Genomic DNA, 27,930 nt, shown 5'->3' on the forward strand with positions numbered 1-27,930 from the left:
GAGTTTCTCAACAAGTGCAGTAGACCATTTTAATGAAAATTTATTATACTTTAATTTTTGACAATACTTGGTTGTAACAGCCAAGTAACTACCTACTGTGTGTATGGAAAGCAGATGTAAGTCTTAAGTCTGTAAGTAGGGAAGTTTAATTTTAAATCTCGCACATTATCTGACTGTTCTTAACTGAGGATCACTGAAATGAATAATTTACTTTAATTTTTGACAATACTTGGTTGTAATAGCCAAGAAACTAGCAAATGTCTGAATGATGGATTTAATGAAAGCAGATGTAAGTATTAAACCTGTAAATATTAGAAGTTTAAATTTAATTCGTGTACATAATTTTACTGTTTATTGACTGAGGATCATTATAATTAATTAAACTCAAGTTTTTATAATTACATTTTTTGTAATGTGTTTATGTGACATGTTCCACACCCAGGAGGATTCCCTCTTTTATGGGCCTGTGGAATGAATAATTAATCTAATCTCTAATCTAATCCACTGCAGACGCCATTTTGAAGGCTACAGATGGTACCGCCATCTGTTGGAACGTCATGAAACTATAGTGGCTGAAGCGAGGATATTCTCCATGTCCCATAATAAATCCCACATTTTGCAACTGAAAACAGTGATGAATTACGTATTGAACGCCCCTCGTGGGTGGTGCAACCATAGATTGTTATTGCATTCCCGTCGCATGCACTGCAGTTACTCTTTACACAGAGTGTAACAGATGAGTTATTACCCGCGCCCGTCGGCTAGTGACGATCGCTATTGCTATAGCCAATACCAGCTTCCGTATTTCCAGTGGAAGGGAACTATTCTTCAGGAATTCTTTTAATCTACCTTAGTGGTGTTGATCGCCACCTTGCTGATTCCAAAAACGAGTGAATTCCACAGGATGGAAAGAAACTTCTCGGAGGGTCGCGCGATTCAGAACCTTGCAGCAAGCGCAAATTGGAAATGGGCAATTGGAGTGCCTACTCATCTCTGAAGGCTGGTTGGCCGAAAACTCTGCATGTCATAATAATTCTGTACAGCGATTTTGCACCTCCGAAAATGCAGTCAGCCGACAGCCCTCACGAGGATAGGTAGAGAGTCATCGGCTGTACGGGACGGAGCCGACTTTGAAAGCGTCGCGTGTATGAAGCCACCAACAAGAGATCCTCACTAATGAATAAAATTGCTTTCCGGTTATTGTGAGAAAGGGAGAGCTGGTCACAAGTCTCAGATAACAACGTCGACACATCTAGTAGTTGGAGGCAGAGTTTAACAACAACGAGGCAGAGTTGCAGAAGTTTTGCGGAAAACAAATTCTATTTATCTCAGTGAAAATTTGCGCTGGTTCTGTGTGTCTATTTGAGCACCTTTCAAGACTGCTGTCTAGTTTTGTTTATGGAGGAAATAGCACACTGGTGTGCAAAGCGTGAATAGGAAAGTGACTTTAGAATGACTTGTCACTGCCAAGCAACACAGCACGATGAACCTTGGGCCACCCACAGAAGCAGGTGGTAATCTATAGTTCAGAAGGCAACAAAGAAATACGATATGAAACGAACAAAAATGACACTGCTGAAAAAAGACAATAATTGCACTGAAGTCACCGCCATTTATCATGGTTCCATGGACATTACGATAGGGGGGGGGGGGGGGGAGTTGTGCCTTAATAGGATGGGTGATCACTACAAATGTCAGTACATGGCTTGCAACGTGCTCTTCTGCTGATCACAAGTTCGATAAGGAGTTTTTGTGGTAGGGTGACAACTGCTGCACGGTCGTTGGAGCGTGTGGGATGCTGCAATATGTCTGCTCAGCGCATCCCACAAGCGCCCGATGGGATTTAAGTCGGTGCAACGGTGTGGTCAATCCATTCAGCAAATATTCTCTCGTTCCAAGAGCGCCTCCACCTGGGAAGTTTGATGGGGTCGCACTTTGTGTAAGGCTTCTAGTTTATTTTTGGTATTCGAGGAAAGTGATCTGAGCTCTACTTTCATTCGATGTGTCATCCTTGGTATATATACTATGGATGTTTTTGAAACAATAGTTTTCAATGGTCGATATGTTACGCCGCAGATGTTCTGAGTAGAAGCACTATGATTTCTGGTTGCCAGAATCATTGTCTTTGTTGCTGCATTCTGCGAGAAGTGAATCAGTCGGGTATTGGTCACACTACTGAGCAGTCTGGAAATAGCTTGCGGAGCGCAGAGATATAAATACGCAAGATGTCGAATTTTGGAAACATGATTTATAAAGATTAATTTGAAAAATTTGAAGAGTTAGAGGTAATATTGTTGCTGCTTTGCTTGCCTGTGCGCGATTTAGGTTGTGTTTGGGAAACGGAAAGCTTTAGTGGGATTTTTCTTTATTCGTTCGGGCTAGTAGTTTCATTGTTCAGACGTGAATAGGTTATCTGCTCATTTGAATTGCATCCAGAAGTTATAGATTTACCACTCCTTTACCATTTTAATAATTAATTTCATGTCAAAATCATATTTGCAATGGCCTGCCCGTTTATCCCCGCGCGGTACGGCTTTCCAGAGTGGGAAGGAGCGCCTGGTCCCGTGCACGAATCCCCCCCAGTAACATCTGGACAACAAAACCGATCATGTTCGACTATGTTCCTGGGTGTATTAAGTGTTCCCACCTCTCGCCATACTAGGGTACGTCGACCACTGCGGGTAGCTGGTTGAAACGTCCCTGTTGGATGTGTTACTCAGATAACATCCAATGACTAGTACACATTCGAAGTCACTGAGCTCTTCTGATATCCTGCTGTTTCTGCTACTCTTTTGACAACACAAAACTTCCCTCCTGCTTTTATACCAGCAGGTCTTCCTCTCGTGAGACATAGTGGTCACAACCACATTACATAATACACTCCTGGAAATTGAAATAAGAACACCGTGAATTCATTGTCCCAGGAAAGGGAAACTTTATTGACACATTCCTGGGGTCAGATACATCACATGATCACACTGACAGAACCACAGGCACATAGACACAGGCAACAGAGCATGCACAATGTCGGCACTAGTACAGTGTATATGCACCTTTCGCAGCAATGCAGGCTGTTATTCTCCCATTGAGACGATCGCAGAGATGCTGGATGTAGTCCTGTGGAACGGCTTGCCATGCCATTTCCACCTGGCGCCCCAGTTGGACCAGCGTTCGTGCTGGACGTGCAGACCGCGTGAAACGACGCTTCATCCAGTCCCAAACATGCTCAATGGGGGACAGATCCGGAGATCTTGCTGGCCAGGGTAGTTGACTTACACCTTCTAGAGCACGTTGGGTGGCACGGGATACATGCGGACGTGCATTGTCCTGTTGGAACAGCAAGTTCCCTTGCCGGTCTAGGAATGGTAGAACGATGGGTTTGGATGTACCGTGCACTATTCAGTGTCCCCTCGACGATCACCAGAGGTGTACGGCCAGTGTAGGAGATCGCTCCCCACACCATGATGCCGGGTGTTGGCCCTGTGTGCCTCGGTCGTATGCAGTCCTGATTGTGACGCTCACCTGCACGGCGCCAAACACGCATACGACCATCATTGGCACCAAGGCAGAGCGAGTCTCATCGCTGAAGACGACACGTCTGCATTCGTCCCTCCATTCACGCCTGTCGCGACACCACTGGAGGCGGGCTGCACGATGTTGGGGCGTGAGCGGAAGACGGCCTAACGGTGTGCTTCATGGAGACGGTTGCGAATGGTCCTCGCCGCTACCTCAGGAGCAACAGTGTCCCTAATTTGCTGGGAAGTGGCGGTGCGGTCCCCTACGGCACTGCGTAGGATCCTACGGTCTTGGCGTGCATCCGTGCGTCGCTGCCGTCCGGTCTCAGGTCGACGGGCACGTGCACCTTCCGCCGACCACTGGCGACAGCATCGATGTACTGTGGAGACCTCACGCCCCACGTGTTGAGCAATTCGGCGGTACGTCCACCCGGCCTCCCGCATGCCCACTATACGCCCTCGCTCAAATTCCGTCAATTGCACATACGGTTCACGTCCACGCTGTCGCGGCATGCTACCAGTGTTAAACACTGCGATGGAGCTCCGTATGGCACGGCAAACTGGCTGACAGTGACGGCGGCGGTGCACAAATGCTGCGCAGCTAGCGCCATTCGACGGCCAACACCGCGGTTCCTGGTGTGTCCGGTGTGCCGTGCGTGTGATCATTGCTTGTACAGCCCTCTCGCAGTGTCCGGAGCAAATATGGTGGGTCTGACACACCGGTGTCAATGTGTTCTTTTTCCATTTCCAGGAGTGTATATGAAGATAGTAACTGTTCCCGAAAGAACAGATACCATAGATGACCGCGCAGGTTTTCTAGAATGAATGATAATTAATTCAGACACTCAGCTGCCGACAGGTGTTGTTGATATACCTCGATGGGGACACCTGACAATGTGTGCCCCGACCGGTACTCGAACCCGGGATCTCCTGCTTACATGGCAGACATTCTATCCATCTGAGCCACCCAGGACTGCGGGGACTTATCCCTTGCACATTTCCTGTGAGACCCACATTCCCAACTGTCCCCAGTATACATACGTAATGTTCCTGATAGATATTTTCCCATCCACTCATTACTCGCTCCCACTAAGGTGACGATTCCCGTAAGAGTTCGGGCAACCTGTGCGCATTCACAAAGATGAAGGTCAATGGCCAGGTAGCCTTTCAACTACCTGTATATATGAATATAGTAACTGCTCCCGAAAGAACAGATACTATTGATGGCAATGCAGCTTCTCTAGAATAAATGATAATTCAAACCCTCATCTGCCAACAGGTGTTGATGATATACCTTGATGGGGACAGCTGAATGCTATTAGGAACATTACGTATGTGGATGACGTCGGAAGTTCACTGAGGCTTTTTGCAGATGATGCTGTGGTGTATCGAGAGGTTGCAACAATGGAAAATTGTACTGAAATGCAGGAGGATCTGCAGCGAATTGACGCATGGTGCACGGAATGGCAATTGAATCTCAATGTAGCGAAGTGTAATGTGATGCGAATACATAGAAAGATAGGTCCCTTATCATTTAGCTACAAAATAGCAGGTCAGCAACTGGAAGCAGTTAATTCCATAAATTATCTGGGAGTACGCATTAGGAGTGATTTAAAATGGAATGATCATATAAAGTTGATCGTCGGTAAAGCAGATGCCAGACTGAGATTCATTGGAAGAATCCTAAGGAAATGCAATCCGACAACAAAGGAAGTAGGTTACAGTACGCTTGTTCGCCCAATGCTTGAATACTGCTCAGCAGTGTGGGATCCGCACCAGGTAGGGTTGATAGAAGAGATAGAGAAGATCCAACGGAGAGCAGCGCGCTTCGTTACAGGATCATTTAGTAATTGCGAAAGCGTTACGGGGATGATAGATAAACTCCAGTGGAAGACTCTGCAGGAGAGACGCTCAGTAGCTCGGTACGGGCTTTTGTTAAAGTTTCGAGAACATACATTCACCGAAGAGTCAAGCAGTATATTGCTCCCTCCTACGTATATCTCGCGAAGAGACCATAAGGATAAAATCAGAGAGATTAGAGCCCACACAGAAGCATACCGACAATCCTTCTTTCCACGTACAATACGAGACTGGAATAGAAGGGAGAACCGATAGAGGTACTCAGGGTACCCTCCGCCACACACCGTCAGGTGGCTTGCGGAGTACGGATGTAGATGTAGATGTAGATGTAGATGTAGATGTATGTAGAGTGTGGACAGTTGGGAAGGTGGGTCTCACGGGAAGCGTGCAAGGGACAAGTCCCTGCAGTCGCGCTATTCATCTGTGTCCTCGGTGGGTCAGACGGATGCCGGCACGGTAGCTCAGCGTGTTCGGTCAGAGGGTTAGCTATCCTCTGTAATAAAAATAATTGAGTGAACGGATCCACGAACAACCTGAACGGGTGTGTCGAGACGTCCGCCCCGAACATATACAACGAAAAAATTAGAACAAAATGAGATAACCCCCCCCCCCCAAAAAAAAAGGATACAGCTTCTGCCATGTAACCAGGAGAGCCCGGATTCGAGTCCCGGTCGGGGCACACATTTTCAGCTGTCCCCATCGAGATATATCAACAACACCTGTCGGCAGCTGATGGTTTCAATTAATTATCATTTACATTACATAATGGTTGTCCTAACACTTTTCATCAGAGATTGTATGAGACGGTAGTGGGCTCGATTCGAGACCCCAAAATTTCCAATGAGAGCATGTCGGCTTGTTGTTGTTGCAGGTTGCGAGGCGATGCTGTGTCCGTGGCAGCCTCTGCTGCCACTGGTGCTGGCTGTCTGGGTCTCTGTGTCGAGCGGACAGCTGTTGGTGCGCAAGTGCTGCGGCCAGCATCAGTTCATGGACGACAAACACGTGTGCCGCGACGCAAACGCCAGCGAGGATCACAGCGACGACCCCTGGTGGTGGCTGCCCAAAAGCTCTGTCAGTCTCAGTGAGTATCGATGCTGAAGACCGCCACATGTCAGCTGGCTCTTAACTTGAAAAAACGAAGAAAGGAAGATCAAGATTTAACGTCCCGTCGACGACGAAGAGTCGGAGCACAAGCTCAAGTTGGGGAAGGACAAGGAAGGAAACAGTCGTGCCCTCTTCAAAGAAACTATTCTGACATTTACCTTAGCATATTTTAAGGACGCTACGGAGAACGTACATCTGGATGACCGCCGTCATCTCTACTCCACTTGGTGCAGTGGTACGACACTGGGCTCATATTTCGGAGTACAGCGGTTCCAATCTCCGTTTGGCCACCCAGCCAAAGATTTTCCGTGATTTCCCTCCATCCCTTGAGGCTAACTCTGGGATTGTCCATTTAAAAGGGCCCCGGCTGATTTTCCTCCTCATCCTTCCACACTACGAACTCGATATCTGTCTCTGATGTCGATGGGACGTTAAACTACAATGGTCCTTTCTCTGTGAGTTTGCTACACGGATTCTATTTCTCTTATTCCGTCAGAATGGATATATCTTTCTTTTACGACATAATGTTTATTGATTCCACAGATAAATCTGTCATTCGAAAAATGTTTCTCCCCATAGATTTTTTTTAAGGTTAACAACCGGAATGAGCATCGCGAGGAAAAAATTAGGAAATACGGGGCTCTAGTCTACGACGGGCCAGCCACCTTCCTCAGTGCAAGACCCCCTCCCGCTTTTGGTGTGGCCGTGCGGCTCTAGGCGCTTCAGTCTGGAACCGCGTGACCGCTACGGTCGCAGGTTCGAATCCTGCCTTGGGCATGGATGAGTGTGATGTCCTTAGGTTAGTTAGGTTTAAGTAGTTCTAAGTTCTAGGGGACTGATGACCACAGATGTTAAATCCCATAGTGTTCAGAGACATTTTTGAACCCACCCGCTTTTCATTAAACCTTCAGAAGTTTCTCAGGGTAGTTAGGGAGTACATAGAAATCGGCATGAGAGAAATAGTGAGACTGGCCGTACTTTCCCATCCGAGGCTTACAGAGATTAAGGCAACCTGTCCTTGGATTATTTCAGTGAGTCATCACGTAAGATTTCATCCTACCTGTTTTTCCACAAAGCTCTCGTAGTTGATGTCCCTCGCAGAAACAGTCTCAGCGTCATCGGATTATCTGGAAAATACATTTCTGTATCCTGTAATGTCTGTGTAACAAAAGCGGGGAGGTATATTACTTGAAATAATGCTCGGTGATGCTCTTAAGGTGCATTTACTTACGAAAAAACACCGTAATCTGATAATAAACGAAATAATATGTTACTTATTAACTTAAAACTAGCGATTTCTTGATAGCGTGGCCTTACAACACAACTAGATCGAAAGGCATCCCATCGGCGACTGCGGCACGCAGTCTGGATATTGTACTTACAATCACGAAACATCGTAGCTCTCCGTATAACTTTGTTATGTTAAGCGTTATTCATCTGTTTATTGAAATGAATGCCTTCTTGCGTCGTAATATTGCTATAAGAAAGTGTTTAAGACCAGGAGGCTTCTTCTAACGTCTACAGGGAAAAAACTGCTTTCATCAGTAAATATTTATTATTTAAAAAAATGCTCGCTTCGCGCCAGAATGGCTGTGGTTTCCCTAAGTAGCGTGCGCTGGCGTAACTTTATTTCTCACAGCTAGTCGCAGCACCTCACATCCGCCAAGGGGTGGAGAGGCTTCTTCAGCCAGCGTGAATTCTTACTCCCTGCTAAGCGTTCTTCAGTGGTGCCGGGGCGTATTGAATGCTGTTGATATCTTCAGACGCGAGATAAAACGTAAATCTGGAAATTAAAGCAATAAAATGTAAATCTGGAAATCAAGGGATAGCTTCCATCAGTCAGTGGCGATATTCTGACGTATGAGACGATGTGGGCTCAGTACATGGTTTTTCCTGCCGTTGTCGGCTTTGAAGGCCTAGGAGTCGGTACTTCACATTCAAGTAGCTCCTCAGTTGACATCATGAGACAAAGTGGAACTTGGTCCAGTTCTTCCACAAAGAAAAAGTCCCCCGCAGAACCGGGAATGGAACTCAGGCGCTCTGCATGGCAGTCATCTACGCTGACCTCTCAGCCGCGAAGGTGGACAGGTAACAGGAAGGTTATGACATTACTTTGAAGGCCAGATGTTGCATTTTTGGAAGCTCATTGTTCAGCAAGTGAAGATTTGCACTGTCTCGGTGCAAGGGCATTGTTTTGTGGCATAATCTATCCAGCAGCTACTTCTCTGAGCCACTCCACAGAGATAAAGTGCGCCCAATGTGGTTCAAAATAATGCACTTCCGTTTGATTCAGGGATTCCTTCTCCGACCAGAAGGGTCATCAGTCTACTGACCTTAGGTGTACTTCACAAATTTTTAGAATGCTCATTGTTTTCCGATGAAACTGAAGCCCGTTATGTAGCTGTGGACTTGTCCTAATCAGCCTAGTAGGCATATCAGTAATAATAAATTCGCTCATAAACATTTTTAGTACATTCCAATCTTGCCAGCAGCCCAAATCATCTTTTTACTACCCACAGCTGCCCTTGCGTATCAGAAGGTTTTTTTTTATCATGAGTGCTGATAAGTAAGTTATTGTACGTGCAATAATGTTAGCTGCCCTAACGTGTGTGCCCGTCTGGGTAAGCATAGCTTGTGAGGTGCGCCACGCTCTGCCCGCTCCCAAGCTGTCCCAATAAACACACGATGCGCCTGCACTCGCGATGTTGATGCCGAACAGTCCGTGCAGACGGGAATGGGCAGCAGTGGGCATGTATGTATACTGGTATTCAAGAGCTGTATGCTATGTGCGTTAAACACGTTGAGGATTGTATAAGTATTATATTGATTAGCTTGACTCATATTATGAAGAACATATCAACCATCAAAAAAATTTTCACCGACACGATCAAGTTCAAAAGTGAAGGGCTAAATAGGTTTTTAAAAGGACAGATATTTCCCCCTAGTTCGCTTTATATTCTTCAGATCAATAAGTATCTTTTGCTACACGCTTTTTACAGTAGCCTATGTTTTTCCTCAGGGCTCAAGCTACCTCCGTATCAAATTTCATCGGTTTAGTTATAAGAACGGGTTCCTTTCGTATTTTCGATATTAATGTTGGCTTTTTGTTAACCAGTTTCATCTATGTCACCCCCACAGCGAGACAAAATGTAAATCTGGAAATTAAGGGAATAAAATGAAGAAGCACTATATGGTGCGGCAGTTACCTGTATTAAGTGACGTAACCTGTTTGCGAAAATAATGTAGTGGGGTGGGGTAGTTGTCACGGGTAGCGAAACCATGCTTTGTAGGATCTACAGTAGGCAGTTAAGGAAAATGCTCGTGAGGGGCGAAGTGGGCAGTGGGGAAACAGTCCTCTCTCTCGCTCGCCTATACCTGAAATACCAATGTGCCACTCACTGGTGAAGTATAGATGGCTCGGCTACAAAATCAGATGGTTCAAATGGCTCTGAGCACTATGCGACTCAACTGCTGAGGTTATTACTCCCCTAGAACTTAGAACTAATTAAATCTAACTAACCTAACGACATCACACACATCCACACCCGAGGCAGGATTCGAACCTGCGACCGTAGCAGTCGCGCGGTTCCGGACTGCAGCGCCTATAACCGCGACCGGCGACATCTACTGTAATCAAAATTTTTGTGTTGCAAGCAGTTACTGAAGTGTTATTGATTGAGTATATCATTGACGTTTTCAGTGCATGCCGTTAATTCCGAAGAAGTCTCTGATGTCGTCACTGCGAAACGGTACCTGCAGCCTAACGATGTGTTTCTAACTGAAATGCTTATTACCATAACAAGAAGTTTCCTATTACCAGTGGTTCATAAACTGGCCCCTATCACGCAGTCCTAAGCATGCTACATACAAAATAAGAGAACCCTATGTGACACAGCGTTAATACAGTCTAACACTGTCTCTAGCATTTAAAATGTCCTTAATTCGGCGAGGAAGAAAGACCACAAGTTTCTGCAGGTGCGCCACATCCAGCTGAAGCCAGTCATTTAAGACTAGATTCCGTAGAGCGACCAAACTGTGAGGATGTTGACTACTACGTTTCAGCGACTGTTCTTGCTATATCCCACATAATTCATCCATGGAACCTAAACGGAAAAATTTTTTATTGATGTTCAATGCACGCAGTAGCGCTTAGCTAAATAATAATAATACAAAAAAGTTCATCCTGAAGTTTCTTCCAAAACTAATCAATAAACACCATAGAAATTATACTGATGCGCCAAAGAAACTGGCATAGGTATGCGAATTCAGAGATATGTAAACAGGCAGAATACGGCGCTGCTGTCGGCAATGCCTATATAAGACAACAAGTGTCTGGTGCAGTTGTTAGATCGGTTACTGCTGCTACAATGGTAGGTTATCAAGATTTAAATGAGCTTGAACGTACTACTATACTCGGCGCACTAGCGATGGGACACAGCATCCCTGAGGTAGCGATGAACTAGGGATTTTCCCGTACGAACATTTTAGGAGTGAACCGTGATTATCAGGAATTCGGAAAAAGATTATGCAAGAACGGGGCCAACGACGACTGAAGAGAATCGTTCAACGTGACAGAAGTGCAACCCTTCCGCAAGTTGCTGCAGATTTCAATGCTGGGACATCAACAAGTGTCAGTGTGTGAACCATTCAAAGAAATATCATCGATATTTCGTTGCCGAACGCCCTCTCGTGTACCGTTGTTGACTGCACGACACAAAGTTTTACACCTCGCCTGGGCCCGTCAACACCGGCATTGGACTGTTGGTGACTGGAAACATGTTACGTGATCGGAAGCGACTCATTTCAAACTGTATCGAGCAGATGGACATGTACAACCTCATGAATCGATGGATCCTGCATGTCAGCAGGGGACTGCTAAAGCGGGTGCAAGCTCTGTAATGGTGTGGGGCGCGTGCAGTTGGAGTGATATGGGACCCTTGATACGTCTAGATACGACTCTGACAGAAGACACGTACGTAAGCATCCTGTCTGATCACCTGCATCCATTCATGTCCATTGTTCATTCCGACGGACTTGGGTAATTGCAGCAGGACAACACGGCACTCCACATTTCCATAACTCCTACAGAGTGGTTCCAGAAAGACTCTTCTGAGTTTAACCACATACGCTGGCCACTATACTGCCCAGACATGAAAATTATTCAGTATATCGGGGATGCCTCACAACGTTGCTGTTTAGAAGAGATCTCCAGCCCCTCGTACTCGTACGGATTTATAGACAGCTTTGCAGGATTCGTGGTGTCAGTTCCCTCCAGCACTACTTCAGACGTCAGTCGAGTCCATGCCACGTCGTGTTACTTCTGGGTGCTCGCGGGGGACCTACATGATATTAGGCATATGTACCAGTTTCTTTGGCTCTTCGGTGTAAATACTTCTTCAGAAAATTTACTGCCGCAACAAGACCTACTTGTGGACACTGTAGTAAACAACAGTCTTGCAAAACATCAGTAATGAGAAAAACAAATAATCGTGTCCTTTCGGACGATATAATTGGTAGAACAAAACTTAAAGTTCCGACAAGCCACTATGGAGCACACTCGCCAGGGACACTAAGTCAGCGTCGAGCACGAGGAACGAAAAAGTTAATGTTCCTAGCTACAAACACCGAAACAGTGACAAACTCCAGACGTACTAAGGTGCCATAGTCTGGTCCCCAGCGGCGCAACGTCTTGGTTGAAAAGTTGTGGTGGACGGCGGACTGGACGGCCACAGCTGTGGCGGCTCCGGTGAAGTTAATCGGTTCTGGGCTGGCCGTGTCACTGCCTTCTGCTGCCCATCGCGAGCTTAAATCCTAATTGTGCAGAGTACTGCATACTTGTAACTGGCTGCTTTACTGGTTCGCGGAATCAGGACGTAGTCTTGGCTGGCTGCTAGCTGCGTGCGCCGGCTGAGAATTTGGCGCTGCCGCCGCCATCGCCCTGTGACGGTCTACTCGCTGTGGAGCCGCGGCCGTTATACCTGAGCGGCGGTCACACATTCGGCCGCCAGCGGTCCACGGTAGGCGCGCCACATCAGATCGAAGTAGCTGCACACATCTTAAGTTGCAACGTTAAGTCAAGCAGGAATACTACGACTGTTATGTAAAATCTGAGCTCGTCTTATACTACGGCTTTATTAGGTCGCTAATAGCAACAGATGACTTTACATTTTTCTAACACCTGTTCTTCAATCCTCCTTTGTTTTTAGTGTGTGCTGTTAAGGAAAGAATGATGATTTAGAGTTAAACGTCTCATCGACAATGAGGCCATTTAAAGAGGAAGTACAACTACAGGTTAGGGATGAGTAGGGAAGCTACTCGGCCATGTCATTTGTAAAGAAACCATTCTAGTATTTTCCTGAAGCGCTTCTGGGGAATGACGGGAAACCTAAATCAGGATGGCCAGACAAAAATCTTAACCGTCATCCTTCCAAACGCAAGCTCAGTTGAAACGGAAGCACCAACGTATAGAACACAATAATGACACGGTACTATATATTAACCCATTTTACATGATATTTAAACTTGGCCGGCCTGGGTGACCGAGAGGTTCTAGGCGCTACACTGTGGAACCGCGCGACCGCTACGGTCGCAGGTTCGAATCCTGCCTCGGGCATGGATGTGTGTGACGTCCTTAGGTCAGTTAGGTTTAAGTATTTCTCTATGGCTCTATCAATCTCCTAGGGGACTGATGGCCTCAGGAGTTGAGTCCCACAGTGCTCAGAGCCGTTTGAACCATTTAAACTGGACATACGACGATTGGAACTTTAATAGTGGCAGCTACTTATTTACAGCTCGCACAGGATAGATACGTGTTTCAAAGTTTTACTAACTTTCAAGGTAGTCACCAGCATTGTGTATAACACGCCGCCAGCGATGTGTCGGCCGTTGTGGCCAAGTGGTTTTAGGCGCAGTCTGGACCGCGCGACTGCTACGGTCGCAGGTTCGAATCCTGCCTCGGGAATGGATGTGTTTGATGTCCTTGGGTTAGTTAGATTTAAGTAGTTCTAAGTTCTAGGGGACTGATGACCTCAGATGTTAAGTCCCTAACTAACCTAAGGACATCACACACATCCATTCCCGAGACAGGATTCGAACCTGCGACAGTAGCGGTCACGCGATTCCAGACTGAAGCCCCTAGAACCGCAAGGCCACACCGGCCGGCTATTAAAGTTCCAACCCTCGTATTTTTATTCTTAATGTCACATGTACTTTATGTTTGTATGTTTTAATTCGCTGATGATCTGATGACGAGCTGCACCTGAAACATGTCAGCAAATATAATTTTTAACAACTGATCAGTTGATTTTGGAAACCTAATTAAGCAGTGATATCAGACTTCCTCAGTGCCCCAAACATTTTCTATGGAATTAAGATCGGGTAACTAGGAGGCCAGTCGATGCCTCATAGGGTACCTGAGTGTTCGTCAAACTAGTAACGTATGCATACAGCCCTGTGAACTTGGCTGTTCACAGCATACTGATCATTAAGATGTACAGGAAATGCCACAATTGGTCACCTAGAGTCTTGCAATAAATACCCTGTTTCATGCTGACGGTAACGTGATTGAGTTGGCCCAGGTCCTGATACGAAAAATATCACAAAATCACCTTCAACCTGCACCTGAATTGAAGAAAGGAAAAACTCGTTACTCGACAGAGCATACGATATGCCTGCTGCAGGTTTCTATATTGTTCGGCGCCCCGAAGATGTGCACCTTTCTGTGCCGCAGCCATCTGTTAGCTACCCGGCTCCATTTTCTCATTGCACGCAGTTCCCTTCACAATGTTCGCTGGCAAATTGGTTGAGATGAACCTGCTTCACTAACATCAACAGCTCCTGTCGGAATTTTAACTGGTTGCCTTTGACAAATTGTGATACTCGTATCTTCTCCCTGTGAGCTGGAATCTTTTCAGGGGTACTGTTGTTTCACACATTTCTGCGACTGGTACACTGTTCCTTGTAGACATCTAGGACAGTCTGTACTAATACACTAATAGATTGGGCAACTTCTTGCATGGCATGGTCTTGGTCACGCCAAAACACAAAAGCTTCCTTCTACCTTCTGTCAGATCTTCTTTCTACACGTTTTACTGCGCTGATTGCATAAAATCTGCTGTTCACATACACCATAATTCACTGCCATGACTTACATCAACGGTAGAGAGTCACATGACCAGTCCATACCATTTTACACCACTTGCACTGCCACTTGCGTTTGCCTTCAGCGAGAGGAGGGGGGGGGGCAATGTTTTATGTTAGTGACGTAATGTGACAACTTTGCTGGTTGCAGACAACACGTTCGTTGAGCCGGAGAACGTGACGTGGGTGCTGTCTGGCGTGAGAGCCGAGTACAACGCGACAGCCACCTGCGACCAGGAGTCGCAGCTCGAGCTGGTGAACTTGCCCGGACAAGACATGGACGAGTTTCACCTGCATATAGGATCTGAACAGGTAATCAGCCATAGCAGTGTTCAATAAGTAACGCAACTTTTTTTCTCAACAAATTCTACTTAGATAAATGAGGAACTTGTTGTGCAACATCATGGCATATTCCTGCTTCAGTCCATACAGTTTCGTGAAGTTACGATAGGTGGCAATGCCATACGTAGCCTTCACAATGGCGTCTGTAACGGAGGAGAACTGTCATTGAGTTTCTTTTGGCAGAAAACCGGAGCATTCACAGGTGCTTGTAGAATGTCTTCGAAGTCTGGCAATCTGGCCAACCTGGCAGGGAACAAAAGCACGGTGATTCATTAGGCGAGGCGTCTGTCATCATCGCAACAAGGTCACGCACCTCATGAAATTGAAGGAACGATGTCAGCTTGTTCGCTGCCACAAACATGCAAACGATCTTCTCCTTCTCCGCGACAACGCAAGACATCACACAAATGCACAGCCTAGAGGAGCACACAGGCCTTCCCAGCAATGTGGCATAAGGCCGTCATACGGAACAGAGATTATGTTAAAAAATAGGGTTCTGTGGCCAAAAGAGTGGAGAATAACAGAACGCAGCATGTCATTCTCAATGGATAGAAGTCTTCCGAAGTAAGAGTGAATACAGGTGTGCCGCAGGGGAGTGTCGTAGGACCGTTGCTATTCACAATATACATAAATGACCTTGTAGATAACATCGCAAATTCACTGGGGCTTTTTGCGGATGATGCTGTGATATATCGAGAGGCTGTAACAATGGAAAATTGTACTGAAATACAAGAGTGTCTGCAGCGAATTGACGAATGGTGCACGGAATGGCAATTGAATCTCAATGAAGACAAGTGTAATATGCCGCGAATACATAGAAAGAAAGGTCCCTCATCATTTAGCTACAATATAGCAGGTCAGCCACTGCAAGCAGTTAATTCCATAAATTATCGGGGAGTACGCATTAGGAGTGATTTAAAATGGAATGATCATATAAAGTTGATCGTCGGTAAAGCTTATGCCATACTGAGATTCATTGGAAGAATCCTAAGGAAATGCAATCCGAAAACAAAGGAAGTAGGATACAGTACACTTGTTCGCCCACTGCTTGAATACTGCTCACCGGTGTGGAATCCGTACCAGATAGGGTTGATAGAAGAGAGAGAGAAGATCCAAGGGAGAGCTGCGCGCTTCGTTACAGGATCATTTAGTAATAGTGAAAGCGTTACGGAGATGATAAACAAACTCCAGTGGAAGACTCTGCAGGAGAGACGCTCAGTAGCTCGGTACGGGCTTTTGTTCAAGTTTCGAGAACATACCTTCACCGAAGAGTCAAGCAGTATATTGCTCCCTCCTACGTATAGCTCGCGAAGAGACCATGAGGATAAAATCAAAGAGATAAGAGCTCACACAGAGGAATACCGACAATCCTTCTTTTCACGAACAATTCGAGACTTGATTAGAAGGGAGAACCGATAGAGGTACTCAAGGTACCCTCCGCGTCACACCTTCAGGTGGTTTGCGGAGTATGGATGTACATGTAGAATAATATAATGTATTGGATTCTTCAATAAAACGAACCTGCTTTTGGAAAAGATTTTTTACATTGCTTACTGAACGCCCCTCGAATGTAAAACTTAACGCTTTTGGTATCCAAAACAATCTATCTCCTTCAGAGCATATACATAAATGTTAAATGGGATTTTCTATAGTCTTTGAATAGAACACAATTGTTTATGGAATTTTGTCATATGATGACATGGCTGGAGACCGTGGCTATTATTTGAAGACAAATGTTGATGGTGTTGGGAAAGTAACCAGCCACAAATTCATTTTCAGTTCCTTTATTCAAAGGGTACCGTTACCGGTTTCGAATCGTTATGATTCATCTTCAGATGGTTCACATTTCATTACAACAGTTTTTTACAGATTAACTGTCGTAAAATATAAATAATACGTAATTATAAGCACGCCACACAGATGGTTGCGTTATAGATTTACATTGAATGTGACTTAGGTGAAATGTCGGTTTGGAGTGTTTGTTTTCATTACATTCGTCCAACAGACGTGAATACATTGCCACTGCATTCTTATCGTTGCATACGTAACTTTTCTCGCTGGACATTTTAGATTTGTCACAGAAAAGATTTCTAGCACACACTACATGTTTTGATACAATACAAAGTGCTTACAAAACTATGAGTGATAAAGGTGCTATGATATATCGTAACATCATGGAGATGTTTGGAAAAAGACCATAAATTCACTTATGCATCTGAAACGCTTTTTTACACTAGTACAGAGAGACATTGATTTTGTGAGCTTTAGAGCGATTATTGTTACATAAATTACAAAGTTGATCCACTTTTTTTTAGTACTATGTAGGTAAGATAGTACTTTAGTGAGACTGCTACCATTTATCATTTTTGCAAAGAACTTTGTAAGGATATACTTAATCCTCAGCAGCTACGAGTAAATAAAACTTTATGGCATCTGTTGAAGGCGCAACATGGACGTCTTAAGCACTATTTCAATTCGCTTAAGGATTTACTCCGGAGTACTTCGTGAAGTAGTAGCTCCTTTCCTTTGACTGCGGCTTCTTAGCAATAGGTAATGGGAAATTCTTTCAGGATACTTTGCATGTTGTTATCCATGGCAGAACACAAATCCTCATTCATAGTCAGATCGGTGTCTGGCCAGATAGGCGTGTGTTGGGCCGTGGGTCGATAAAAATGTAATTCACAATTATAAATGTTCAGAAATATTACCAGTGCTGCTATTGTTGGCCCGTTTTGTCTGAGAGCTTTTATAATGGAGAGGCGAACGCTATCGGATGTTCCGTAGCATCAGAAAGTTTGTAGGACAGCATTACACCACCACCACCACATTCAGAAACATCAGTAACTATAGTCAGTCACATGTTTGGCATAAGGCTGGGAAGTATGGAATAGATCGAAGACGTCTGATGACCACTCAAACTGTACAACCTCCTTGTGGAGTCTATTCAAAGATATGCTAGATCCTTGTTGCAGGAGCTAATGAAAACTTGAGCAATGATGTATATATTCATCAGTGCACCGACAGCTGTGGAATCAATGCCTTGTTTCTCAGGGTTAATACGCACAGTGTTGAAGTGGAGTCAAGAGCTATCAAGCAATCCACCTAAATAATCTAGAGTTTCATGGTTTTTCAAAATGCTTCCGTCAATCACTCCTTTCCACAAGCTCCTTTCGTCCAGTAACTGATGGAAAGAGCTTGTAGTTACTTAAAGTTCCTCATCAGTTGATGTTTTTCGAGCATCCTCCACCTCCTCTCTATTGTTAATTTCTTCAAACCCCTATTTGCGCTCATAAGGTCTACAATTATTTTAGCAGAAAATATTTTCAGTCAAGTTATTCTTACGGGCGTCATTTGGTCAGCCTAGTGTTCACGGAGGGCTGAGATGGGTCACTATTCTTTTGATTCTTAAGTCGCTCTGGAGGGAAACAGCTCCCAATTTGTTTCATACAGATCAGCAGTTGTTATCAGCAAATCTGTTAATAAGAATGATCATTGTGTCTTTCCTCTGTAGCATTGTTTACATTTATTTCTCTACTTTATTGCAACTTCATTACAATTACACTGGTAGAAGCCGACCTCGGGGAAGATCAGTTTGGATTCCGTAGAAATATGGGAACTGACCCTACGACTTATCTTAGAAGAAAGATTAAGGAAAGGCAAACCTACATTCCTAGCATTTGTAGACTTAGAGAAAGCTTTTGACAATGTTGATTGGAATACTCTTTTTTAAAAATTGTGAAGGTGGCAGGCGTAAAATACAGTGACCGAAAGGCTATTTACAATTTGTACAAAAACGAGATGGCAGTTATAAGAGTCGAGGGACATGAAAGGGAAGCAGTGGTTATGAATAGAGTGAGACAGGGTCGTAGCCTCTCCCCGATGTTATTCAATCTGTATATTGAGCAAGCAGTAAGGGAAACAAAAGAAAAATTCGGAGTAGGTATTAAAATCCATGGAGGAGAAATAAAAACTTTGAGGTTCGCCGATGACATTGTAATTCTGTCAGAGACAGCAAAGGACTTGGAAGGGCAGTTGAACGGAATGGACAGTGTCTTGAAAGGAGGATATAAGATGAACATCAACAAAAGCAAAACGAGGATAATGGAATGTAGTCGAATTAAGTCGGGTGATGCTGAGGGAATTAGATTAGGAAATGAAACTCTTAAAGTAGTAAAGGAGTTTTGCTATTTTGGGAATAAAGTAACTGATGATGGTCGAAGTAGAGAGAATATAAAATGTAGACTGGCAACGGCAAGGAAAGCGTTTCTGAAGAAGAGAAATTTGTTAACATCGAGTATAGATTTAGGTGTCAGGAAGTCATTTCTGAAAGTATTTGTATGGAGTGTAGCCATTTATGGAAGTGAAGCATGGACGATAAATAGTTTGAACAAGAAGAGAATAGAAGCTTTCGAAATGTGGTGCTACATGAGAATGCTGGAGATTACATGGATAGGTCACATAACTAATGAAGAGGTATTGGAACAGGGTTGGGGAGAAGAGGAGGTTGTGGCACAACTTGACTAGAAGAAGGGATCGGTTGGTAGGAGATGTTCTGAGGCATCAAGGGATCACCAATTTAGTACTGGAGGGCAGCCACGACTGAGGATCATATTAATAAGATTGAGGAATCCGCTTCAGTTGTAAATGATATTTTTTTATTGGCACAACTAGTTTCATTGTCGGATGCAAACACCGCAACAAGAAGTTGAGGAAATGCTTTAATACGATTTTTGACCTACAAGGCAAAACGGTTTAATGCTAGATTAACAGCTACGTACTCAAATGACTTGTCAAGTCATAGATGTGCGACGGGCCAATTAATCAGAATACATTTAAACCCATGCATATCAGACATTGGGATATGCAACAAAAAACGCTACACTGTACAGGGGGACATGACTCAGACAAGAAGAGAAGTATGGAACTGCTAGAGAAACGCCCTTGTCGCCAGCACACAGGTCACTAATTGTGCGACCAGTTTGGCTTAACAGCTGGGGTGTGTCGCCACAGGCGACCGGTACATGAACATGTCGGTTTGGAGACTGAAAGTAAAATTGCGGGAATTATGAAACTGCACCGCTAACCGGTAAATATAGAACCCAGACGACAGAAATGAGAAAAAACTGTAGTGTAACGCAAAAAATTACAAATAAACTTGATTTATTCAGCTCATTAACCCGGATTCCCGATTTATCCAGATTTTTTTCCCTTTTCCGTGTTCTGACGCGAAAATGAGCAGTTTACCGTTGGAACGGTACGCCATATCTACATCTATTGTGTTGGCAGCGTAGGTAGCACAAAGATCACCTGGCTGGAAAATGACGGTGATGCTGGTTACGGCATAATGATGGATAACGAAATCTGTATTGCCGCCTGATGTGCTACAGAGAATAATGCCTCATGCGGAGGCAACGGCTCAGCTGGAAAAAGTAATGGATTACCTATCAATCACCGGAACTAGGAAAAAGAGAGAGAGAGAGAGTCGGGAAATACAAACACTCACAGAGCGACAGCAGACGGCTCCGCCACAAACGCTTCCCACAACAGCAAAACAAAACATTCAAAATGACACAGAAGTGTAAGTATGTCAAGTGCAATGAAAGTTCTGTGTGCAAATGCTAATACGAACATATACACGTGGAATACGAAGAAGAGTGGAATAATCAATAAAAACGAATATAATAAAAACTGTTTGTTACAAGTAAAGCATGCGAACTGTTAATGATCAAAACAAACAAAATTGTAAGAGAAAAAACTAACTTGTTACAGTGAACACTGGAAATGCTTTAAAAGAAGCGAAACCCGTTCTGATCGTAATAAGTCTTTTCTTACAGTTGCTAAAGACGGCAGCTAACCGTTACAACTTATATATGTCCATCTGCGTAAAAAATAGATAAAAATACAAAGACGACAATCTGTATTATGTTTCGTTGAATGGTTCACACACTGACCCTTGTTGATGGCCCAGCAATGAAATCTGAAACAACTAGCGGAAGCGTTCCACTTCTGTCACGTTGAACGCTCTTGCAGGATCTTTTCCTGGCCGCAGCTATTATTATTATTAATTGTATTACAATTACACATCACTTTACAAATTCAAATAGAACATGTACATAACTTACAGATTTACAGACGTATTATTTATATAAATACAAGTACACTGAAGCGCCAAAGAAACCGGTGTAGGCATGCGTATTCAAATACTGATACGTGAACAGGCAGAATAGGGCGTTGCGGTCAGCAACTCCTATATAAGGCAACAACTGTCTGGCGCAGTTGTTACATCGGTTATTGCTGCTACATTGGCAAGTTATCAAGATAGTTAAGAGTTTGAACGCGGTGTTATTCCGCGCACGAGCGATGGGGCACAGCATCTCTGAGGTAGCGATGAAGAGGGGATTTTCCCGTACGACCATTTCATGAGTGTACCGTGAATATCAGGAATCCGATAAAACATTAAATCCCCGACATCGCTGCCGCCGGGAAAAGATCCTGCAAGAACGGGACCAACTGCGACTGAAGAGAATCGTTCAACGTGACAGAAGTGGAACCCTTCCGCAAGGTGCCGCAGATTTCATTGCTGGGCCATCATCAAGGGTCAGTGTGTGAACATTTCAACGAAACATCATCGATATGGGCCCACTCGTGTACCCCCGGTGACTGCAAGACACAAAGCTTTACACCTCGCCTGGGGCCGGACAACACAGAGGTTGGACTGTTGATAACTGGAAATATGTTGCCTGGTTGGATTAGTCTCGTTTCAAATAGTATAGAGCGGATGGACGTGTACGGGTATGGAGACAACCTCGTGAATCCATGGACCCTGAATGCCAAAAGGGCGGGGGCTCTGTAATGGTGTGGGACGTGTGCAGTTGTAGTGATATGGGAGCCCTGATATGTCTAGATACGACTCCGACAGGTGAAACGTACGTAAGCATCCTGTGTGATCACCTACATCCATTCATGTCCATTGTGCATTCAGACGGACTTGGCCAGTTAGAGCAGGAGAATGCGACACTCCACACGTTCAGAATTGCTACAGATTGGTTCCAGGAACAGTCTTCTGAGTTTAAACACTTCTGCTGGCCAGCAAACTCCCCAGACATGAACATTATTGTGCATAAGTGGGATGCCTTGCAACGTGCTGTTCAGAAAAGATCTCCACCCTCTCGTAGTCTTACGACTTTATGTACAGCACTTCATGATTCATGACGTTAATTCCCTCCAGCACTGCTTCAGACAAAAGTCCATGCCACATCGTGTTGCGGCACTTCTGCGTGCTCGCGGTGGCTCTCCTCGATATTAGACAGGTGTACCAGTTTCTTTGGCTCTTCAGAGTAGAGTATGTTCATACTTAACAAATTTAGAGACGTGTTATTTATATAAGTTAGCACATCTGCTGTAGCGTCCAAGGCGTTGGAGGAGTTGCCGGAGTGCGAATTTTGAAAGCATTCCTCAACAATATGTCTGAAAGCCTGTCTTGGAAAGCCACTGGTGCACTGCACACCGGTATTCTTTTTCTAGCTGCACGGTGGGTCACTGCATCTCCTGTGGTTCACCAGATCCTGTTAAGTGCACTCCACATCCTCCCGGAAGACCAAGTTCATAAGCTTTGTTATTGGCTGGGACACAGCTCCGGTGCTTTGGTGGGTTCTTATTATATCAGCCTTCTCCCAAAGCTTCGTGGAGATTGAAGTCAGATTTCGCCATGTTCCTAGCTGCTCTGAGTGGGGAAAATCTGCAGCTGAATCTGTTGACTGGGATAGCAGGTATGCCCTCATGAATTGGCGGCTGCTGGTTGTTGCAGCTTTTCTTATATTTCCTTCGAAGTTTGTTCTATTTCTCAGGGAAGTCTGTGGAAAGCGGCCCAGCACAGGTCTCCAGCATACTGGAGTGGATTTGCTTGTGGCAGCAACATTCCGCGTTGTTTGATTTAGTTACGTATCCACCAGTTTCCTGTGGCTGCTGTTTATCCAGACAGGGCTGCAATATTCTGCCGCTGAGTAGACAAGCCCGAGGCCAGATGCTCGTAAGCTCGGAGCTTCAGAATCCCATGTTGTACAACCCAATTTTTTCAGATCATTACTCCTTGACGTCAGTTTAGCTGCAGTCTTTCTTAGATGTTGCTTAAATGACATCGTTCTGTCAAGTATAACTACAAGGTACTGTGGATACTTGTTATGGGCCAGGCGGTTAACTTCGAAAAATATGTCCATTTACCGGATGGCTAGAATAATGAAAGCAAGTCGATTAAGTTTTGCTAAGGTTCGTTTCAAGTCCTTAATTACGAAAACATTGTCCCATTGTGCTTGGAACTCTTGTTAATACATTTTCGGTTCTGTGTTGCTGTCGCTCAGTCATCAGCATAAGCAAACTGCCTGGACTGAGTGTCTCACATGTCTGCAACATACAATCTAAATTCAGCGGAGTTAGGAGTAAGCCTTGAGGTAGGCTATTGTTGAGGGTCTTGGCGGTATTGCCTATAATTACCTGAAGTAGTCTTTTAGTCAGCAAATTGTTAAGAATTTGTGCTGTTCTTCTGCAGAGCATTATATTGAGCGGCTGATAGACAACATACTGCCTCCACACGTTATCGTAAGTACTGTCAGATCAATAAACATAGCAGAGGTCTTTAGTTTTTTCTGAAACCCAGCTTTTTGTAAGTGGTCAATGAAAGGAAGTCATCCACACAGCTGTGGCTTGGTCGGAATCCGGCCCGTTCAATAGGAATCTTTCCAGCTACCTCGATACGTATCTTGTTATAAACAGTTTTTCAAGTAGTTTTTACATCTTAGTCGGAATGGCAGTAGGACCCGCCAGTGTCGCCAGCCACGAATCGAATCCGCCTGGCCTAACGACGAGGGCCGGTGTGCCAGCCAGCCTGGATGTGGTTTTTAGGCGGTTTTCCACATCCTGATAGGTGAATGTCGGGCTGGTCCCCACGTTCCACCTCAGTTACACTGCTCGCAGACATCTGAACACATTCGCGCTGTCCCATGGATTCATTCGACGCAGACAGTTGGAGTACACTAATTCCTTCCTGGGGGGTATGTGGTGGCGACAAGAAGGGCATCCGGCCACACCTTAAAAATTAACTTGTTACATCCGATTACCCAGCAGACCCCACAAGTCGGGATTAATGCTTGGAAAGAGGGAGTCAGAATGGCAGTAGAATGATAACTTTCAGTTTTGTTGTTTTGTTTACCTGGTTTTAAAATGTCAGTGACCATCTGTTCCATAACAAACAACTAAATTTGTATTTAGTTAAAAGTTTTTCTCCATGTAAAACTTTGTTTGAGATATATCTGAAATAGCTACATCTATACCTGCATACATACTCTGCAACCCACTCTACGTTGTTTGTCGAAGAGTACCTTGTATCACTACTAGCCATTTGCCTTCTTATTCCATTAGAAAATGGAGCGAGGGAAAAGCGTCTGTCTATATGCTTCCTTACGAGCGCTTTCTCTTATATTCTTTTCGGGGTCCTTGGTGAAATGCACGTTGGCGACAGTGCAAGGTCTTTATAAATGACTGAAGCGATTTCATAGATTTGTTGCAGCTGTATTACTTGACATATTGTCACAGGACTTTGCACACACATAGAAAAACTTGAAAAGCTTTCTCACGTAATACAGGTGGTCCATGTGTGTTCCCCTACTTATTCTGCAGACATCAAGTCTGTAATCTAGTTCTTCCCACGTTCGGCGCAACGTGCCCCTATCAATCTGTTTAAAAATACTGTTACTGCGAACTCGCAGTTCTTGTAGGTTTGTTGGTAGAGGAGACGTAAACACAATCTTTCACATAATCCCAAACAAAAAATTGCGTGGGGTTACGTCGAGAGAGCGAGTAAGTGACGACATGAATTGCTGATTACCGCCACTATGAATGACCCATCGGTTTCTCAATTTCCTGTTGAAGAATTCACGAATGTCATGATGAAAGTGCGTTGGAGCACCGTCCTGTTGGTAGATGAGGTCTACACTGTCGTCCTCCTGTTGTAGCATGAGCCAGTTTTCCAGCACGTCCAGATAAGGCACACTGTAACGATCTTTTCGCAGAAGAAGAAGGGGCAGTAAACTTTAAACAGTGAGACTACACAGAACACATTAACTTTTGGTGAATCTCAGATGTGCTCCACGATAGTGTGGCTATTCTCTGTCCCCAAATTTCGTACGTCGCGCCTGTTCAGTATACTATACACAAAAAATGTTGCCTAATCACTGAAGATGAGTTTGTCACAAAAGCGTTACCCTCCTTAAGCTACTGCAACTGCGCCGAAAATTCAAAGTGTCTGACTTTGTCATCAGAAGTCAAGGCTTGTAGCAATTGCAAGCGGTAAGTCTACAGCTTCATTCGTTTCCTCGATATCTTGCAAACGGTCAGCTGTGCTGTGCTTGCTCTTTCCGTCGACTTCTGTAGCTAAGTGTGAAACTCGCCCGCACGCGGTCAACCGTTTCTTCGCCCACAGCTGGTCGACCAGTTGACTTCCCCTTGCAGAGGCATCCCGAAGTTTTAAACTGCGCGTGCTATCGCCAAATGGAGTTGGTGTTTGGTAGATCTTTGCTGAACTTCGTTCTGGAATGTCGTTACACAGTTACGGCAGACACTTGTGAATCCATTTCAAACACAAGATACGCTTTGTCGGCGCCTGTCGCCATGTTGCCTAATTGCTCACTGCTGCACTCACGTACAGAAATTTGAAGTGTGACTGCAACAAAAAAAAACTTTTTGAATTTTTCTACAGGACTGCTGAGTTTTGTGACGACATGTCAATTAATGTAACTATAGCGCATTTATGAAATCGGTTAAATCGTTATAATAACCATGTAGAATCGTTGTGCAGTAAGCTCCAAATGCAGGCTCTGCAAATTTGCTCAATAGCGTTTCACGAAAAAAACACCGTCTTCGCTTCAGAGGGAAGTTCACGAAGCATCTCTGTAACATTTGTGTATCGATTGGACCTACCGATAACAAATGCGGCAGCATTCCTGTGAATCGCTACGACGTCTTCCTTTAATCAGTCTTGACGGAAATCCAAACAAGAGTGGTTGACTAGAGTCCTATACGCTGTCTCCTTTACAGATGCGTTACACTTTCCTAAAGATCTCCCAATAAACCGTTGCTGACCATTCTCCTTCCCTACTAGTGCTTTGGAAAGGGGAATTTAGTATTTGAACAATACACGATTCAAAATTTCCTGGAAATCTAGGAATATGTTGCCGTCATAAATGGTTCAAACGAAATCACGTGAGAAAAGGGCAAGCTGAGTGTCGCACGAGAGATGCTTTCTAAATTCGTGCAGTTTTGTGCTCAGAAACTTTTACGTCTAAAGGAAACGTATTACCTTAGAACTTAGAATATGTTAAAGGATTCTGTAACTCTGGGGATCCATACTTTTACCCTTCTTATATACAGGAGTCACCTATGCTTGTTTTTTCAGTCATTTCGGACTTCGTGCTGAGCGAGAGATTCGCAATGAATGCAAACTAAGCACGATTGTTTTCTCAAATTTAATTAGCCTATTTTTGTATGGCCGTTGAAATCTTAGTACAAAGGCCCCAAACAATGTCAACCACTTATTGCTGACCGTCAGAAAAAAAACGCTGAACACCTTTTTGAAAATGTTTTAAGTAACTCAGCATCACATCGAGAGAGATGATCCTGAAATTCTGTGTTCTTTTGCCTAAGTTATTTTATTTGTTTTTCTATAGTTTCTGATGTTTGGCAAAAATGTGAATAGTTCCATTTGCAGCATAGATATTGTTTTCTGTACTAGTAGTATTGTTCGTTAGTTGGTAATGTATTTTAGTGTAATATCTGCTGTACTTCTTCACGGTGAACCTATTTTTGTGTTCAAACTTTCCTCTCATTAAGAACCAGTAAATAAAATCTCGAGAATGGAAGATACAGAGCTGAAACAGTATAAGCCTTTAACTTGCATTTTGGAGGAAGATTCAAAATCCCTTTCATAACCCGAAACAACAAAATTCATTGAGCACATAGAAACATTAGCAACTGAAAATGAATCAGCATGTTTACAAGAATATATCGATATTTTGCGTTTCATTGTTCTAAGGAAATGCATGAATTTTAATTCTTTTTTTTTTTCCTTTTTCTACAGCTGTTAGTACATCTCGTGATCACAAAGCAAATTGTTATTTTTCACTGAAGACAATTAAGAACAGACTCTCAGAACCACCCCTATATTGATAAATATAGCGAAACACCGCACTTATTCGTCAGTCACCGAAAAGAGCTTACACTCATGTAAACAACGCTGTATTCAGTCTGTAAGAGCAGAGACCATACAACAGGTTAGGGCAGTAGCGGGCTGCTGGGCGCTGGAAGAGTCGGCTTTGACGGCAGCATCGCAGCTTCCTACTGCGCTCACGCCTCGTCAGCCCTACTATGTATTCTAGTGATTGTGGCCTTAGCTTCCTACTGCGCTCACGCCTCGTCAGCCCTACTATGTATTCTAGTGATTGTGGCCTTAGCTTCCTACTGCGCTCACGCCTCGTCAGCCCTACTATGTATTCTAGTGATTGTGGCCTTAGCTTCCTACTGCGCTCACGCCTCGTCAGCCCTACTATGTATTCTAGTGATTGTGGCCTTAGCTTCCTACTGCGCTCACGCCTCGTCAGCCCTACTATGTATTCTAGTGATTGTGGCCTTAGCTTCCTACTGCGCTCACGCCTCAAAAATGGATCTGAGCACTATGGGACTCAACTTCTGAGGTCATTAGTCCCCTAGAACATAGAACTAGTTAAACCTAACTAACCTAAGGACATCACACACATCCATGCCCGAGGCAGGATTCGAACCTGCGACCGTAGCGGTCTTGCGGTTTCAGACTGCAGCGCCTAGAACCGCACGGCCACTTCGGCCGGCGCGCTCACGCCTCGTCAGCCCTACTATGTATTCTAGTGATTGTGGCCTTAGCTTCCTACTGCGCTCACGCCTCGTC

General features: G+C 44.4%; 1 protein-coding gene across 1 annotated transcript in view; it reads left to right on the forward strand.

Moving 5' to 3' along the window:
- LOC126284183 (probable G-protein coupled receptor Mth-like 3) overlaps positions 1-27,930 on the forward strand; it is a 221,433-nt gene that overhangs the window by 71,548 nt on the left and 121,955 nt on the right. The window contains exons 2-3 of the mRNA XM_049982926.1: positions 6,247-6,456; positions 14,770-14,930. Of these exons, the coding sequence (XP_049838883.1) occupies positions 6,258-6,456; positions 14,770-14,930 (360 nt within the window). The 5' untranslated portion in view covers positions 6,247-6,257. The remainder of the gene's footprint in view (positions 1-6,246; positions 6,457-14,769; positions 14,931-27,930) is intronic.

This window comes from Schistocerca gregaria, chromosome 8, assembly GCF_023897955.1.
Source record: "Schistocerca gregaria isolate iqSchGreg1 chromosome 8, iqSchGreg1.2, whole genome shotgun sequence".
NCBI lineage: Eukaryota > Metazoa > Arthropoda > Insecta > Orthoptera > Acrididae > Schistocerca > Schistocerca gregaria.